Source organism: Sceloporus occidentalis, unplaced genomic scaffold (genome assembly GCF_023333645.1).
Source record: "Sceloporus occidentalis isolate IW3139 unplaced genomic scaffold, rSceOcc1.0.p SCAF_50, whole genome shotgun sequence".
Classification (NCBI taxonomy): Eukaryota; Metazoa; Chordata; class Lepidosauria; order Squamata; family Phrynosomatidae; genus Sceloporus; species Sceloporus occidentalis.
In genome coordinates, this window is record NW_028317030.1 from 6,510,258 (window position 1) to 6,529,967 (window position 19,710).

General features: G+C 41.3%; 1 protein-coding gene across 1 annotated transcript in view; it reads left to right on the forward strand.

The window, feature by feature from the left end:
* The window catches only part of LOC149288790 (VPS10 domain-containing receptor SorCS3-like), a 204,871-nt gene that overhangs the window by 60,704 nt on the left and 124,457 nt on the right, over positions 1-19,710 (forward strand). Inside the window, exons 2-3 of the mRNA XM_089491469.1 lie at positions 9,519-9,586; positions 16,402-16,501. Coding sequence (XP_089347595.1) covers positions 9,519-9,586; positions 16,402-16,501 — 168 coding nt within the window. The remainder of the gene's footprint in view (positions 1-9,518; positions 9,587-16,401; positions 16,502-19,710) is intronic.

Here is a 19,710-nt window from a genome sequence, read left to right on the forward strand (position 1 = left end):
TCTCTGCTCTCTCTTTTGATTCCCCCCCCATTTCTTAAGTTGCCGTTTGTCCCCCCCGAAGCTTAGCGATTTCCTCCAATCAGCCTCCGCAGCCCCGTCAGGAGCGCATTACGCAAACGTTGCAAACTTTTGCAATCAGCTACAGCTACCGGCGCTCGTATGGAGTGCAAGAAAAGGACAGCTGGGGACTGGATTTGGGCTCCGGGAGCATTTGGAGTGAGGACTAGTGAGGAATTATAATAACTTATTTTCTGCAAAACAATGTCAGCCTTTGCAATCAGCACCCCCCCCCAAAAAAAAAAAATTACAGCTAGACTGAGCCTCAGTTCTAAAGCAGCTTGTATAAAGATTATAAAAGTTTTTACTTTACACTAGTGGTACGTAAGTGGAAAAGCCTCTCGGCAGAAGTGGTAGAGGCTAATAGAGTGAGAGAATTTAAACATGTATGGGTTAGGCATGTGGCTCGTGAATCTAAGCTCAGCACAAAAAAATGGATAGACCTAATGGGGCCGAATGGGGCCGATCTGCCGACATATTCTAAAGCACTGTGAGACGGTCTCTAGGAATCCTCTGACCTCACCCACGGCCCACTACAAAGAAGGTCAATAGAGCAGCTCTGTTGGGCAGTATCAACAACCGTGACTGTGTCTCTAAAACCAGGACTGTTCGGAGCTATGCAAACTTGGAAATTGTAAAGGAGACCAAGCTTTTGGGGGTAAAGTTTAAAACCGAACCTAAAAAAGGTGATGTTTGTTTCTATCTATGAAATGCCAGTGCACCCCGTCACCTCACCTGCTTCTTTCAATCTCGTCATACGCGGGTCCCGCCGATCCAATTACCTCAATCCTCTAAATAGTTCACACGTTTCGAGTCTGACAGAAAACTGTCATTTTGTCAGTTAAAGGCGTTAATGTGTTGTGAGCGATGATTACATACTTTGTGTCTGGAAAGGAGATCATTCAGGTGACAATAATGACACGGGGCCTTTGAAAGCATTCGCAAAACATATATGTTCGCGAGCAAACTAGTCTTAAATTATACAGGGTGCATAAAATGCTCAGGAAAGACTAAGGGATCTCAATATGTCCGGCTTGGGAGAGAGAGGCGAGAGAGGGGATGAGAGAGAGAGAAAGAGAGAGAAAGAGAGAGAAAGAGAGAGAGAGAGAGGGGGGGGGGGGTTGAGAGAGAGAGAGAGAGAGGGGATGAGAGAGAGAGAGAGAGAGAGAGAGGATGAGAGAGAGAGAGAGAGACGGGGGGGGGAAGAGAGAAGGGGATGGGGGGGCATTTAAATATATAAAGGGATTTAACAAAGTACAGGAGGGGAAATTATTTCAAATGTCAAAAATGTGGGCCAGTACATATGTGAGATTACTGGGGAGAGGCAAGGGAAAAATGGGGTGATGCCAAATATAAAAAATGATTAACAGAAGAGTTAGGGATAAAGGAGAGAGATAATGAGAGGCGAGGAGAAAGGGTTGAGATAATGCGAAGGGGAGAGAATGAGATGTGAGGGAGATAAGGAGGAAAGGGAAAGATACATTGAAATAGGTGGAGAAATAAGGAGAAACGGAAAAGATAAAGAAAAAGACAAGATGTAACGAGAAGAGAGGGTGGATCAAAGAAAAGGAGAGATAAAAGGGAGAGGTAAGGTGAAAAGGGAGAGCTGAGGAGGAGAAACAATAAAAAGGAGGAGAAGTAAAGAGAAAGAGGAGGGGAAATAAACAGAAAGGGGAGAGATTAGGAGAAAAGGTGAGGTATAGAGAAAGAGGAAGAGCGATAAAGAGAAAGGGGAGAGAGAAAAAGGATGATTGATAAAGAGAAAAGGTGGGAAATTAAAGAGAACAATGGGGATAAAAAGAAAGGAAACTTGGTTACAGCAGGAGAAACGGACGACTGGACGGGGGCCGGATGGGGCTGATTTGCTCTGGTTTTTATGTAAAGCAATTCTGGGGCAAAGTTCAAAATGTGATGCAATAAACATGGCAACCAATGTGATGCACCTGCTTCAGAACTGCTGTTTAGAAATATGACCCACACAGAATCACTTTTTGAAACTACATCTGATTGTTACCCTCATGCTGGCATGTACAGGGTTAAACAACCTCTGTATGTAAAGAACACCTTCTTTTTGACATTTTTAGGGCAGCCAAACAATCTTTTTTTTTATCACTGTAGAAGAAAATTATCCTTTTTCCTCCTGTGAACAGGTCAAGAGGACCCCTTTAAATTCTGGCAGTCACGTCTCTTCATCTTCTTTAATGCTTTCCTATTTTCCATTTGGTTTCTGGTATAATTATTTAAGTTATGGTGGGTAAATGTGATGGAAACCCTTCCACTTAAATTTAAGGGGGTTGTAGAAGTATTATTACACACTTATCTACAGACACCAGACAAGCCAGAAGGCTCGTTTTTCCTTCAGAAATCTCATGGTGCTGCCACAGGGGATTCTGGGTAGGCGCATGCAAATAAGGCTAACAATTATCCCCTTTTGCCTCTATATCCACTTTATACATGGATCCCTTGAAAGTAATTGCCCGCTGTACAGGACAGCCTTTAGACAAAACTTGGGAAGAGGTGCAGTAGCCAGATCATGGACAGCTTTTTTTGTATTTAAGTAAAAAAGTAGATTATTCAGAGAGTCTATAAGCAGTACTGCGACGCAGCGCAGGGCAATACACGTTACAGTACGACTTCAGTTACGGAAAGCTCAGTGATACACAGTAGAAGCAGCGTACAATTAAATTTCCAGACACGGCACATATGGTTAACAGCACATTGCTTGAAACAGCCTGGGGAAATGGGATGGTCAAAAAAAGCTGCGAAACAGCAAGAAGTTAATAGGCACAGGTGCACTAAAAAACAGCACAATTAATAGCAAGGCCATCCGCGCAGACACATTCAGAACAATAGTGCAGGGCTCCAAGTTACCTCGGCCCTAAACCCAGAGGATCAAGTTGTTCCCTCTATCGCAAAGGCCCCAGACATATTTTTGTATTTAAGTTTATTATACAAAACTGATTATGACAAAACAGACATCAACCTGTTTTAGCAGGAATACATAAATCCGTAATATCGGTTCAGATAGACGATAAGCAGTACTGTGACGCAGCGCAGGGCAATACACGTTACAGTACGACTTCAGTTACGGAAAGCTCAGTAGAAGCAGTGTACAATTACATTTCCAGACATGGCAGATATGGTTAGCACTTTAGTGGAACATAACCTGGGGAAATGGGGGGGGGAAGGTGGCCGAGGAGAATGGGGCTAGTCTTCAGCCTCTAGACTGTCCTTGAGAGAGTAGTCTCTCAGCAGGCTGTGGATAAGCCTGCGGCAGTCACGGACTGTGACCTGCTCCCTCCTCAGCACCAGGCGGTTCCTGGCAAACCATAGAGCGTCCTTTACACAGCACACGAGACGCCAAGCATCCTCAATGGCGCTCTCCGTGTGTGTTCCTGGAAAAAGTCCGTAAAGTACCGAATGGTAAGACAGGTACTTTCTCTCGATAGAGTCCTTGAGATCCAGCTCCAGGGCTCTGAACAAAGCCTGTGCAAACGGGCACTGCCAGAACAAGTGAAGGGAAATCTCCTCCTCCACAATGCACTGTGGGTAGTGTCTATATCTGCACAGCCCCCTGGCATGCATAAATGTCCTTAGGGGGAGGCCTCCCTCAATGGCAAAGGCCCCAGACATTTTTTTTTTTTTTTTGGAAGCCCGAGGTGCATGCTCCTTTAGGTGCCGCATTCTGTGCACAAGGCAACAGAAGCCAGACTACGATTGCGAGTTCCCTCACGGAGAACTCGGACAAATTCCAACCCCCCCCATGGGAGGGTCGGATCTTGAGTCTCACCCCGAAGAGTGAGACTCCTTGCTGGGTTTGTAGAGAAAGGAAGGGGCCAGAAGGCTCCCAATCCTCCTCCAGCAAAGTCCAGGCTTCACTGCCTCTTAAAAAGAAAACAGTGTCCAAAAAACGTGAGAACAAAATCATGTGCCCCAGACATATATGCACCACCTCTTACAGTCCTCATCAGTAGGCATCACTCTAGGTATAAAAGCATAAGAAGGTCTACTTTTCACTTGGGGTGAGCCCCAAGAGATCCCCCCCCCCCCCGCCAACTGGTGAAATTTCATACAAAACAAACAATTTCATACTGAAACAAACTTGAGGTCCTCACCAAGAACGGACAGCCGCTTCACGGCCTGTTCTACAGTGTGTCCCACTTGGGAGCATCACAGGTCAGCCTAGAAAAAACTTCAAGACAGATCCCCTCAGCCCTGTCCGACCCTGTAGCCCTCCGACTGCTGTGCCTAATTCCCAATCTACTTTGCATGCGCCTACCCAGAATCCCTTGTGGTTGTGGCAGCACCATGAGATTTCTGAGGGTGAAAACAAGCCTTCTGGCTTGTCTGGTGTCTGTAGATGAGTGTTTAATAATACTTCTACTACCCCCTTAATTTTAAGTGGAAGGGTTTTCCATCGCCTTTACGCACCATAACTTACATAAGGGTTTTCCAGTTAATGTAATTCATCATTTTTGTCAGCATTTAAATATGAGATTTCATGTTTTACTTTTATAAGCAAGGAGGTAACAAAGTTATCCAGATAAAGTATGGCGTATCAGGCAATGGATCCACCTACGTCTTCCCGCTAAGTGATTGAATAATGAATATTATTGTGATTGTTTAACACCCCCTCGCCCAGGCGGGGGGTGAGATTTTACGACTGTGAATCGATGTATCATTTTACGCTTTCAAGTTATTTGTTTGAAGCGATATGAAGCAAATTAGTCATTTTACAAAAACGTACCAGGATTTAGCTGAGAATAAATTACCTTTGTATCTCCCGTTATTTTTGTTAAATTGATCATTTTTGCAGATATTTTGCATGAAATCTAAGCATTTACATGTTTTGTCCATTGTGTGCCAAGATTAGAGGACAGGAGGGGAGATTATTTCTAGAGAGGAGAAACTTTAGAACAAGAGTCCGTAATCTAACTCTAGAGGGTGAGAGGCTTAGATGGAATGTAAAGAAGTTTTACTTTACTGAGAGGGTGGTAGATAAGTAGAACAGTCTCCTTGCAGAAATGGTAATGGTTAATTAAAGGAGAATTTAAGCATGCATGCAAAAGTCATATGGCCAAGGGGGTCAAGGACTGGTTAAGTTTTGAGTCTTTATACCACGAAAAATGGAGAGAATGGACAGAAAGAACGGATCTGATCTGCCAACAAATTCTATGTATATCCCTAAAATGTTATAATTGTAAGAGTTCTCTTTTTGGAGGAATCTCTTAGGTTTCACCCCCAAAACATAACTGCGGGTCCAGTGGACCTCCTTGACCCTAGGGGCTTACCTGCCACATCCTACTGTTAAGGCTTTGAAAGGGAAAAAACTAAACCCCCTAGAAGACCGGTTCCTCTGGAAGTGTCAGCATGTCCTCTAGCCCTGGTGGCCCAACCACACTTGGACTATCTTTCTTCTTTCCTCTGTCTTCTTGGAAAGAAGCAAGAATATGTGTCTGAGGTTGTTGGTTGAGTTTCCCTCGCGTTTCATCATTTCTTGACTACCCTTGTGGGTGGGATCTGATATGTTGATGGAGATTTTTCCTCTCTACAACTTGAGATCCTCCGGAGTGGTGACACGCCGTGGGTTGCTGCCGGTTATTCTTTGAGAAGGCCTCATACTTCTCAGTACTCAACAATTACAAGCTATAGTATACCTTTTGTGGATACTTAAAAAGTTGCATGGGTGGCAGGTACACCCTGATTCTGTATTCATTGGCTCGCTGGTACCCGACGCACCTCGCCGGGCTACCAGCTGTGCCAAAAAAAAAGGAGAAGCGCGTACAGTTCACATACAATCCCATTATTAATCGCGCTGAATAAATACACCGACAGCAGCCGTGATGGACTATGTTAATCTCGACGGCTCCGAATTGCAGAGAGGAGGAATAAATTGAGCGGATTGTTTAAGAACTGGGCTCTCATCGTCCTGCACGAAGCAATCACACCTCGCACGCTCTAATCTGTCTCCATGATGCATGGGGCACACGGACCCTCACTTGTCAACCCTTACAAGTCGTACCCCCCCCCCTCCTCCTCCTTCTTGTACCTTTTTTCGCGAGAACAGAATGCATTCATACTTTAAACTGCTGGAAATAACGATCCATATATCTAAGCTTCACATATGCAAAGCACTTTTACTAATTTAACCCCTAAAGGACAATGGGCGGTCCCTAAACCCACTGAAAGCAATGCATTTTGAGCCCGTACATGTACGGGCTTTATCATTAAGGGGTTAAAGTTGGCAAGATCTCCGGGTAGGTTTAATGAAGTAGAGTCATTCTCTTCCATTGTAAAATTTTATAGGCTCGGAAAGGTCTTGCTACATTTGAATCTGCTTACCAAGTTAAGAGAGAGCCTTGATTTATCGAACAAATGAAGATAGTATTTATAAGAGAGCTCATTCCAGGGGCGCCCCCCCCGGGCCAAGCAGTACCTTTATGCGATGGTTTTTGCCCAAGAAGTCCTTTTGTCACGTTGTCACCAATTTAATGATTTTACGGATATAATTTGATCGTAAGAAACTGAGAGTATTCAAGGAAAAAAAAAAGCATTCGGGTTGTGCTCAATTAAACTTCCTGGATTAACTCCAATTGAAATCTCACCTTATGGAAGTAAATACGTTTTGTGCAGGTAATTTCTCACGAAATGAATGTATTCTTCGAAGAGGGGGAGGGGGGGGACTCGCTATCTAGCAAATGTTTTGCGGTTTAATAAACAACACATGTTATGGTTTCATAACGAGAGAAAAAAAAAACATAAAAAAAAAATAAAAAAAAAAATAACAAAAAGGGTTGGAAAAATATAGCCGTCTTACGTCGGAAGTCTAAAGATAATGTACCATACACAATGTTCCGACAGCTAATGAGGGCTATTAACATGCGTTGAATGGAAGCCAAGTCATTAAGGTACAATTTATTTTCAGGCTGAATATATAGTTCAGGCTAACGCTTCTATACTATTTTATTTTTTTCACTTTGAAAACCAAATGTCAGCTGGGGATCAAACGGCAGGCGCTGAGTATTTATTGGGAACGTTTCCTGGCTCCTATGAAACCTTCAGCATGTTAGTGTTTTTCGGTGGCAGTGGCGGGGTTCGGCAGTACAGAGGGTTAAAAAGTATAAGAAAAATGCTGTTTTGTTCAGTAATGCACTTGATAAAATCTAATGTTACGCAGTTGGCTTCCTGTATCACGAATCACTACGGCAGTGCTATTCATCGCTCGGTCATTTACACCAAAGTTCGAAGACACCTGAGAACAAGCAGCTACTTAATACCTTGCCCCACCTCAAAAGCATCAATTTTTGGCTCATTTGTACTATTACCAGGAACAGAACTCAACTCAACAAGGGCAGGCTCAGGTGCTACCAACCTTATTGTGTTACCCCCCCCCCCCGACCAAAGAATTGTGGCTCTTTCTCAATTCCTGAGAAGGGCTACCGTTAACCCTTTATGTGTCAGGGTGGCATGGGACACCTTGCTATAGATAAAAGGGATAGGCATAAGCCCCCCCGATATGCCAATGACTCCCGGGTCACCTTCAGACGAGGAGCAGCTTGCGGAGTCTTCTTTCCTACATCTCCGATTAACTATGTGTGCGCCGACACGCCTGCGCTACGACTCCCTGTTTATTATTTCCTCCCCTGCTCCGTATTATTGGTTTATGGATTGACATAAAACGACCTATGATATGCGCAAGCAGTTTGGGAGACGCTCCATCACTTCATCTGTCAGCGCCCTCCCTCCAGGGAACGAGGTTAAGCGGAAAGGCATCCTCCATTTAAAGGATAAATGCCCAGAGCATCTGTCACCGATTCATTACGGCTGATTGGGGACCGAATTCTAGAGGAATTGCCAACTTTTTTTGGACAGTTACAGATTCCGCATCTGCGATGGGCTGTCAATGGTCATTTTTTGCTAATTTTATGTGTGCAGAATAGGCACCTATTATTTGTTTTTTAAATATTGTTTGTATAGAGCTGCGGAATCTGAAGGCGCTATCTATAAGAACGCTTATTAAAGTACTCTGTGAGTAACCTTAACCCTCTGCGGGTACTTTATTATGCATTATTCGAAAAGAAACGGAGAAAAGGGCCATTGGAACACAGGAGTGATGGGAGTGATAAAGGGCCATTGGAACACAGGAGTGATGGGAGTGATAAAGGGCCATTGGAACACAGGAGTGATGGGAGTGATAAAGGGCCATTGGAACACGGGAGTGATGGGAGTGATAAAGGGCCATTGGAACACAGGAGTGATAAAGGGCCATTGGAACACAGGAGTGATGGGAGTGATAAATGGCCGTTGGAACACAGGAGTGATAAAGGGCCATTGGAACACAGGAGTGATGGGAGTGATAAAGGTTAGGATACAGATCCCCCGCAGTGGTGCAGGGGACCTACTCTCTGATACGCTCACTTTCCAAGGGGGGAGTGCCGGCACGGGAGATTTTCTAAGCGCATCGCGCAGACGTTCACCGGCAGCGGCGATGAGCGTGAACGACCTCCGCTGCCGGCACGTCGATGTGTGTTAACAATCTCCCTTGCCGGGAATTCCCACGAGGGGAGTCCCGGCAAGGGAGAGTGTAAAGCACACAGAGCAGACTCCCGGGTGTCTTGCGGGGCCGGCGGGGGACATCTACGCAATACGCGTATACAACTTCCGGTGCCGGCACCAGTGGCAGCATATCTCGGGGGGGGGGAGTGGGGACAGAGTGGCAGCATATCTCGGGGGGGGACAGAGTGGCAGCATATCTTGGGGGGGACAGAGTGGCAGCATATCTATTAAAAAAAGTTTTCTTTAAAAAGGCACCAAACTTTTAGGGTGCGGCCTATATTCGGGTGCGGCCTATATCCGAGCCAATACGGTATATAAAAATGTATTATTAACCAACAGTAAAAATGGAATGTACTTATCCCGCTATATTAGAGACTTTGGGATTTACCAGTATTTCTCAACGTTTAAAGCCTCCTAAGAATCAACGAGTTCTTCAAATGTAATGAGAATTAACAAATTATAATGGATTCCTCCCGCGGGGGTTACTGTGAAACGCAAAAAGCAGATACCGTTAGAGCAGGAATAAATTCGGCTGACAATTTCTTACTACTGTTTACTCTCTGGTATTATTGCCCATGGGCTCTGTCCCTGTGGTACTTAACATAGAAGCATAGAATCTGCCGGCAGATCGGCCCCATTCGGCCCCCATCTAGTCGCCCGTTTCTCCTGCTGTAAAGACTCAAACCTTAATCAGTCGTTGGTCTCGTCTTAGATTCAGGAGCCGTATGTCTATTCCATGCATGTTTAATACCCTCACTGTATTACCCTCTACCACTACTGGGTAGCTGTTCCATTCATCTATGACCCTCTAGATTATAGCCTCTTGTTCTAACATTTTTCCTCCTATAAACAGAGATCGACTGACATCCAAACTAAAGGCTATTCCTTTCTTGTTGTTGTTGTAGGTGATCCTGATACTTACCAAGCTGTATGATTTTAACCTGGGCAGCGTCACCGAGAGCTCGCTATGGAGGTAAGAACGGATATATTTGGGCTTAAAATAAATAGATTGGGTTTCTATTGCCGAGATATTCATTGAAATCCACGTATTAGTTAAAAAGACGTTACGGCTGAATAAATAATAAAGTACGCATATCAGTAATTAAAGACGTTGGTCTCTATGGTTACTGGAAAGCTACTTATTTTTAATTCTACGAAAATGTACGATGAAAATACTGTAATCACTCAATAAAGTGAATTTAATTGTGAGTCTCCTGGATTGAGAACATGAAGGTCTGCAGAGAACAGAATTAAACCCGGTAGGATTGTAAACTAGCAAAGTGTCCATAATTTATCACCATTTCTGGGAACTTTCAGGGTTTTTGCCCCAATTTCAGGGTAAAGGGGCAGATTCTCAGGGGTCACACAGCCTTGAGCCAACTTCCTATTCCTTCACGGCTGTGATCGTATATATAACTCCCAATTGGTGCTTTTGCTGCCGGTATGCTATGGTTGATATCCCTGCTTGAATGCAGGTGACTCCTTTAAGTGTATTAAATAACAACAACTTAAGGTTTCCAAAAGGACCGGGTACGGTGACAACAAACAACACCGCGTAAGGTGACAACAAAATGTCCCTCAGCCTCGTATCACAACCCCTTAAATAACTACCCCCTAACCCCAACCTACCAAAATTGGCGCCAAGGCCTAACCCTACACGGGATGCCAGTCAGGGCCCACTCTGGCCCATGCTGGCCCCCGTTGGCATCATTAAGGTTGGTTTTAAATTCTAAGGGAACTATGTGTAGAGATGTATGTGATGCAGCGCCCATTATTTACGGCTGGGACATATGTTTTATGTTATGTGCTGAATGAACTTTGATTTTGCTGGGATTTGCCACATCTTGTATTAAGTGTTACAGCTGGTTTGACCCGGAGTTACCGGGTTAAGCCCTACTTCCCTCAGTCTCCAGGTTCGTTTCCGCTTTCCTTGTTTGATCACACCCACTTCCCACCCATGTCCTGCCTACTCTCCACCCACTCTGCACCTGCCCCCGCCCACTTCCCTTACTAGTCTCTAGGAAATTAGGTCTACAGAATGCTGCACGTCCTTCTACAACTTGTTTTTTTTACCCAACTTCTACTCCTAACTCCATCTCTAAAAAGTGGGGTTTTAAACAGACCCCTTACTGGGGCAGTTGAGGTGACCCGGCCGCTATCCACCAATTCATTACCAGGGTCATTCTTTCAGATCCCGATCATTTATTTCCTTGTGACCTTTAACGGGATCCTGAGGAGGTAACAATTCATCTTTGGCCCTCGGAGAGATCGGGAACGCATCCCGCAAGATAGTAAGTTTACTAATTTTAACAACGCCGGTGATGTATGATAGTCATTCCTTTCTACAGATGCTACCTTCGTTATGAATTTGCTGATTCTCAGTAAATCTCAGCCAAATCTCGGATTCCGCTGACATTTCCGGTCCGCCGTTAATTAATTGTTCCGCATTTAATCACCGAGGGCCATGTTTTCCAGATGGTTGTATCTGAGTATTCCACTGGGAATCTCTAAACTTTTATTATCTACTCTATAAAAAATATTCAAACGCAGCACGCGTGAGTCCTAAAACAGCCATGAAGTAAACTCCGTGGAGTCCAAAATATACGTTCTTATTCGTAACGGTTGTTAATTATTGAGGATGGGACCACCGGTAGAGGCAACGGATTTGTGTTGAACTCATATCTCCAAAGTGTTCTTGGTTAGTCCCAAATCCCTGTGCCTCTCTTTCCTCCCCTGATTCCCCTCTTTCCTCCCCTGATTCCCCTCTTTCCTCCCTTGAGTCCCTCTTTCCTCCCCTGATGCCCCTCTTTCCTCCCTTGAGTCCCTCTTTCCTCCCCTGATGCCCCTCTTTCCTGGAATGTTTGAGGGTATCGCAGGGTTCTACAGCCCTAAAAGCCCCGATAATGTGTATAAAAACAGCAGGAAATTATTTCACTAGGTTAAATAAATAGATTAAATGATCAACCAATCAAAAAGAGCGCGGGATCTATTGCATACTGGGACATGGCATCTTCTCAGCCATAGAATTAAAAAGGTCATGAAAATTGACCATATGCGCCAGCGACTCTTTTGACTTTCAACCACTTTAAATTCCGGAGACCGGTGGACAGATGTCCGTCTGTTGCGTTATCCATTGCTTTATTGTTATAAATCAGAATAATGTTGACACCAGCTTCATGCGGAGGTTGTTATAACTTCCACCAAAGACAATGAAGAGTACAAGCTATCCAGAGCCCGGCAGAATCATTAATCCATCTCCGCTTAGCTTAGATAAAAAAAACCTTCCCCTGACATGTTGTTCAGGATCTTAAACCCCATTACTAATTACTAACTTACTATAAGAGTATTCTGGCCTTTCTAAACCAAATTATATTCAAAAACCGATCTTAAAATCCACAAAAATTAGAATGCAAAAGTCTAAAAAAATAATAAATAAATAAATAATAATAAAAAAAAAAAATATATATATATATATATATATATAATAAAATATATTGTAACCTAAAAAAAAAAGCCCCAGAATTTATACGTTTGCAACTTTAGTACCCTGTGTAAACAAAATTTATGATTATTTTTTTTTAGCATTTTTGTTTCTTAATTTAAAAACAGATGATATTTTTTTAATTGATTCAGTATCCTGGATTTTCTAAACAAAATTCTGAAAAGTTTTTATTGTACATTTGGCCTTTCTAAATAAAATTATTAAAAAAAATTCAATAAAAAAAAAAAATGTTTTATTTTTTTTCTAAAACAGATTGTATAATTTCTACCCAAATGGAAACTTTTATAGAAATCCATGTTTCCTACCAGAATTTCCATGGGCAATTGCCATGACGGGACATGCCTCGTTTCTAAATGTAGTAAAATATAGTAAATAGAATCGAATAGATCTCTGCTATTTTCTCAAGTTTCAGGCTTCCCATGGGAAGTAAAAAAAAAACAAACAAATCACAATGTGTCCAAAAAAATACTAAAGCATGACAAAAAAAATCACTTTTTACCCTTGAACAGGTTTCCAAAATTACAAGTTTCTAAAGTCAACAGGGCCAACCCAATTAAACGTCAGAATTCACTCAATGTACCAGAATTTAGAGATTTTTATCCCCTTGGATATGTTAGATATTGGGTATATGTAGTTATTTATATTCTAATTAATTGCAGTCACAGAGATACTTGTGATTGCATGGAATTATCTCAGATAAACTCGAATGCGGCGGATTTTAGAGCTTCGAGAATAACTTCCCACGGGAAGACACAGTCCGAGAAATGGCAGCTTTGCGTTATACATAATTTCATGTTTCTTGCTGAGGTCGTTCTAACAGATCTGTTATTTTTATTACATTTCCAACGTGTCTATTTGTTTTGCCGAAACACGTTTACTCCATTTAGAGGCTCTGAAATGAATGACTCTTAACGGGGCTTTATTGTGTGCGGTCGTCAGGCACAAACAGCTCCTGATTGTGAGCAATTTAACCTTCGCACGTAAATAAAAAATGTTCTAATGTGATGAGGTGTTGGAGGAGAAACGCTATTGTTTATGCCGAGTACAGAATGGTGGAGAATGGGAAAAGACATGTAGAAAGGCAGCCCGTGGCAGAGACAGTATTATCTAATCAGTCTTCTGCTCACTCCCTTCTCCTCCCCTCACCCTTACAAAGGCTGTCTGAACCAATCAACAACAATCAGCAACTTAACAAAAGGGGAGAGATAACTTAATGGGGATGAATAATCATGCAGATCCTGAGAACAAGAAGTTACGATGGCTACTCACATGGTACTGGTGTGTATATCTGCATATAGTGTTAGTGTGTGTGTGTGTATTGGCGTATGGTGTTAGCAACTTAGCATGTGTGTGTTACTGTTTGTGAGAATATGAAGTTAGCATGTGCGTGTGTCTGGTATGTATGTATGTATGGTGTTAGATTGTTTAAGTTTACAGCGTTAACATTAGTATATGTGAGCTGGTATTTTGTGTTAGCACGTGTGTCTAGATGTGAGCGTATGATGTCATCATGGGTTTGTGTGTCAGTATATGGTGTTGGAGTGTCAGAAGTGAACATAAGGTTAATGGTGCCTGGGAGGGAGAGAGGAAGTGTACAGTGGTAGAGTAAGTGGGTGTTGAAGCAAGTTTGAGTGTTAGTATGTGGGATGGATATGGGGTTGGCTGATGGGGGCCCAGGAGTTAAGCATCTACTGGGCCCCAAGATTCTTGGTGCTTGTTTATGATGTCACAGCCTGATGCATCGTTATGTGCGGACTGGAAGGAATCTGAAGCAAGCAATGTTTGTCCATGGAGTCTCGATCTTCTTACTTCCCAATTTAATGCAGGGATCGTGGCGAGGTTAGGCTCCATGAGACTCAAGGTTAGGTTGCAGACCACTACAATCCAGACGAAGCCAAACTTTTTTGGAGCCCCCAAGGTTTCCGGGTGAACATATGGGTCCATCGCCTTCCATTTATAAGGCTTGTTTTCCTGCATCTAATGAAAATATTGCCTTCGTTGTTATTTTTTGCCACAAAAAAGCTACCATTCTTTATTGTTTATCTTTTCAAAGATCCAAGTAATATCACTTATTTCATTTTTTTTAGCAAAACAATTCAATAGAGAAGGCTTTTTTTTCAAGAATGTTATGTCTGTATCAAAGCAAAGACAGTAAATATGGTTCCATTAGAACTGATGAGCGCCGAACAGCTACTGGAATAAAAAACTAAATAAAAATAAAAAGAATCAAAGCAAGCCGGGATCTGTTAACCGTGTCTGGACTGGATTAGACCTGTGCCTTGAGATTCGTACATTTTTTTTTGTTAATGAAATTAGCCAATTTCATTAATTCGTACGAAACGCAGTTTCACCAGGCCCATCTCTACAGAATTGACATAGGAATTGTGTAAGACGGAGAGAAAAAATATCCTAAATATGTACAGGTAGAGAAGAAGTGGGAAGATGGTGACCGGACAGACAGATAACGAATATATCAAGAAATTTTGTAGAAAGAGGGAAATTCTAGAGCTCTTCAGCCTCAAGAAGCACCATTAAGCTTTTCTTTTTAGGAAGAGCAACAAATAGACTTTTTTTTTCAATAACATGCTTTAAATTGCGAAGAAAGTTACTCTGTTTTTGTTTGTCTTGGAGACGTTGTATCCAGGACGAGCTGAATTGGAAAGTGGTGCTTCAGCATTTAGAACTATCGAGCCGGCAGGAAAAATGTCCGCCGATACAAAAGATATCCTAATGATTGTGATCAGTGGAGTGTCTCCAAAGCAATTATGGGTGATGCAGCAAGTGTCGATCAATAGTTGACTAATAGCCATATTTTGGGCTCACATACCAAAGAGAGTCCTTCTAAACAGACCCCCGTTCTAAATCTAGATTGGAACATTTGAAGATATTCTAGGACCTTTCACGGTCACCCAACCATCACCCACCTTTTGGCTCATGGCAAAGGCTTATCGTGTCATAAGAAACTCACTCTCATTTATTCTTTATCAGAGAAATGTGAACCCTGACAAAATGAAATCATATAAAACTGATTTTTTTCTAATATTTTTTTTCGGGAGATTTTGTGCTGACTGAATACATATTTCCCTGCACGCGTCGCCATGAAAATAAAAGTTTATGAATATTTCATCATATTTCACTCTGCATATTTTTAAAAATGTTTATTTTCGCTCTCTCTCTCTCTTTCTCTCTATCCTTTCATAGAGTGTAAATTCATTCCGATTTTCTGTAAGGGAAGGGAGAAAAAAATGCTTACTTGGGAAACACAGAAAGTAGGGATTTTATTGCACATTTCACTATAATGCAAAGATATCGTGGTGAAGCTATAAACAAGTTTTCCATAAGTTTTCTTTTTTTCATTTGTATCTTTGACTGTATAGAGTTTCACAAATCATTGTGCTCATCACACAGTCATTGAAAAAGGCGGATTTGTCTAAAACCAAGTCCAATTTCCGAACCTAAAAACTGCGCTTTTCATTTGTGGAATTTCCATAAAAATATTAATATTTCATCAGGAAATTTCATGTTGGTGTAAAATAAAACAAAACCCAAATTATTTAAAACAAAAGAGGAAATTGTTGTTTCTCAGATTTTTTTCTGATAATTTTCCCCATGTAATATCAAGGTTGTTTTTTGGGAATCACCAAACCCCTTACCTAAGCCCCTCCTCCACAAGAGAAAGAGCTGATGGTATGCTCCTGGATCCGGGATTGTTCCATGCTAAAAGCAGCCCTAATATTAGGGTTTTCTTGTCTGGCTTGCCTGACTCAGTATATAGTGATGGGAGTTATACTGTACCACCATCAATGTCTGATTCAGTATATAGTGATGGGGGTAATGCTACACTATCATCAATGTCTGGCTCAGTATACAGTGATAGGAGTTATATTGTACCACCATCAATGTCTGGCTCAGTATATAGTGATAGACATTATGCTGTATTATATCTGTTCAGTAAATGTTATTTATTTAAACTTAGTTAATTTATTTATAAGTTAATAATACATTTTATCAGATTTCTAGGTTTTTTTCCAGTTGGCATACAGTTTACAAATTTGGTAAATAAATATTCTTGCCAACATTATTTTTTTTGTGGGTGTATTTACAAGTCCCCAAAAAAGCCCCAATAATGTGTATAAAGGTGAAGATGATACCTTTAATGATCCGGCCCATGATAGCCCTTGCGTACAATGATGAACTCAGCATAATGTTCCGTATGGGTGGTATAAAAGGTTTATTCCCAGCATGTAAACATTAATTCTACTTTCATTTATGTTTCTTGTCTCCAGGTCAACAGACTATGGAACAACATATGAAAAGTTCAATGAAAAAGTGGGTTTCAAAACCGTTCTCAGTTACCTGTATGTGAGCCCAACCAACAAGAGAAAGGTCAGTAATCTTTTAAGGACACACCTAGGAGCTCACATTCTCAGGGTCGCAGTCTGAAGCCGAATCCTTCATATTTCACTCAGATTTGGTATTATCTGGACTGGTGCTTTTCTCCCTGCTTTATCACGGCTGGAATCCCTGATGGTTCCATTCAGAATATCGTTTCCTCATTGTTTCCATAAGCCCCATTGTTGAAACCATTTGGCTGCCGCCATCAGTAAGTTACTGCTTTGTGATAGGCTTTTAAAGAGGTACCATTTCAAAAATTATAGGGTCAGATCACTTTAAAAATTCCCAGGAAGGTTTAGTGAATTGCGCACAGGTGTTTTGGAATTCACAGCTCCTTTTAAATGGGGAGGCTGGTTTGTATCCACCTATGTTTAAGGGGGCCTTAGTATGTCGCTGATAGCATTGAGATGTATGTTACAGGAGCACGTACAGTATCTCTTCCTCAAAATCCTCTGGACAAGTAAATGGGGGAGTCATAAGTGGGTTAGTGTATGGGACCCCTTCCTACTTTAGTGCCCCCTACCATCACCCCCTGCCTCTTTTCAAATCCTACTGTGCAAACAGCCACGATCCTTCTTTTCCAGATTAACCTCTCTTGTGGTTCTCTATGGTCAGGTCTGCCTATTGGGGGTAGTTGCTATGGTAATAAGACCTCTTTTCAAAATAGGTCTTTCTTTGGTATTATCACTAGAAAGTCGAGTAGTAAGATAAGTTTAACGTTAACTCGACTGACGAGACTCATCTGAGGTTGCGTGCCATCAGATGCTAACATTCTAATATATTCACTATAGTAGGAGTCACCTGCAAGGACATGCAAACGCTTGAGACTTTACGTGTTGAATGTCCTCGCCTGCAACTTGCAAGTTTAACAAATAAATAAAACCTAACCTAGGATGAAGGGAACAGTAGGTACGGTTTCATTTTCTGTTAAAATATTGTTAATCCCTCGGAACAGAGGATGGAGCTGGAGTACGGGTGGACTTTTTGTCTGGTAAAAGGATCATTTTCACTTTAAGCCCCCATCCTAGTGGGCTTATGCTGGGATGGGGGACATGGGTTTTCATTATGTTTTTTTTTTTATTATTATAAAAGTATCACACTTGGTACAAGATGGGGATTGTGTATGTGGGCTCTATACCCCACTGCTCATTGGGGAACACTTGTACCCCCCCAAAAAGCCCCCTTTTGTTTTTATTAATGTTCTCATTTTTATTGTCCTATTTTAATCGCTTCTTTCCGGTTGTTGAGAGTTTGGGCAGTCGGCCACACGCGTTTCACCTCGCACGAGACGGTCGGGGAGAATCTGTAGAGTTCTTCCTTTTTAGACCAGTATTTTCACTGATGTCGCATTTCGCTTCAAGAAATGAATAATAACTGAACAGCGTTACACTTAATAAAGAAAAAGACGACAGACACTCGTATCTTCCGGAAAGCAAAGGTTTGATCCAGAATAGACTTACTTTTATTGTATTTTTTTTACAGGCAATAGCTAAAAAAGACGCATTTTGCAATCTGAGCCGCGGAATGCGCTTTTATCTTATTATTGCAGGGGAGGCTTTGATGCGCAGACATTAACTAGTTGTGTGCCAGGGAGAAGTACAGCTTCTGGTTCTTTTAGACCCTTTTTTTCTGTTTCTGGTCCTTTTTACCAGCAAATAGAGCTGCAATTTACTCCAGAGGGCATTTTCAGGACCCTTTTCCTACCTGGTCTTTTTACGCAGATACACCTGGTCAACGTCCACCATTAAACGACCTTTCTCAGCTAAAGTCCCATTTTTTAATGGTGGTCACCACCATGGCTAGACCACCTATTTGGATAAGTATCGAGGGGATCACGAGACGAGGGATAACGTCCAGGGTCACGTACAACCCCTCTTTTTTTTTCTCTGCCGTTTGTCCTTATCCTTCTGTTGAGTTTACAAACAAATCTTCCAGCATTGTAGATTTATTATGCATTCTATTTTAGTACCAAATCCATTATAGCTTTGCCTTTTAACAGAGTATGGGGGGAAGAAAGCCACTTTTTCATTAAAAAAAAATTAAAAAAAATCATAATATATCAGCTATAAATGCAGGTGTTGGAGCGATGGCATTAATTCAGAGAAAAAAAATATTGGGAAAGTACAAGGGTGTCACAAAACAAGATGTATTATTTTCCCTTGGGTTAGATATTTATACTTAATTAGAGGAACAGGTTTCTGGATTTTATTCAACTCAGCCACGCGTAACATAAAAAACCTTAAAGGTAATATATGAAAGACATTTATTACAGTATCTCCTTGTCGCAACGCTCCATTAGTATTTAAATGTATACAGCGATGCCAAATGTACAGGTACATGTCGGATTATAAAACAGAAGAGAACGGGGGGAAAAATGCAGTAAAATTCTACAATTTTAATAAAACGGAATAGATCAGACTGAAGTCTACCTCGGGTACCTCCGCTCGCCCTCCGGATTATCCGTCTAATTGCAATCAGCAAAATGACTGCGTCGGGCTTTGATTGAGAGCCGTAAGGAATACCAACACAGTTACATTAGAGTTACTGTTTCATTTATTGTAAAATGTATCTAATAAATAATTTGCCGGGGCAGGAAATCTATCAGTTTCCCATCAATTCAATCATTTTTATTAAGTTAAAGAGTTTGCATCAATATGATAAAATTAAACTGGAATAGCAGATTTTTTTTACTTGAAGCCAATCAGCATAGAACCGGAGTGTCAAATGAATTGTAATGGGGGGGGGATCGGCTTCCCCCAAAAAAGTCCAGAAAGAACCAGTAGTTGCACAAGCATCACGTCTGGATGTCCAGCACTCATTGATAATAATAAAAATAATAATAATTATAATAATATAAATGAATGTACAAATAAAAATAATCAAATTCATCAGAGAGAACCAGTAGTTGCATAAGCATTACGCATAATAATAATAATAATAATACATATGATAATAATAGTAATAATAATAATAATAATATAAAAGAATGTACAAAAAATAATAATAATAAAATTCATCAGAGAGAACTAGTAGTAGCACGAGCAACTCCGGCACTCATTAATTATAATAAACATAATAAAAGAAAAAATTGTAAAAAAATAATAATAAAATAAAACAGTAGTCTCACAAAAGCCATTGTGTACATAACAAAATAAATACCTTAGTCTTTGAAAACTTTTTTTGTGTGTTAGAGAACTGAT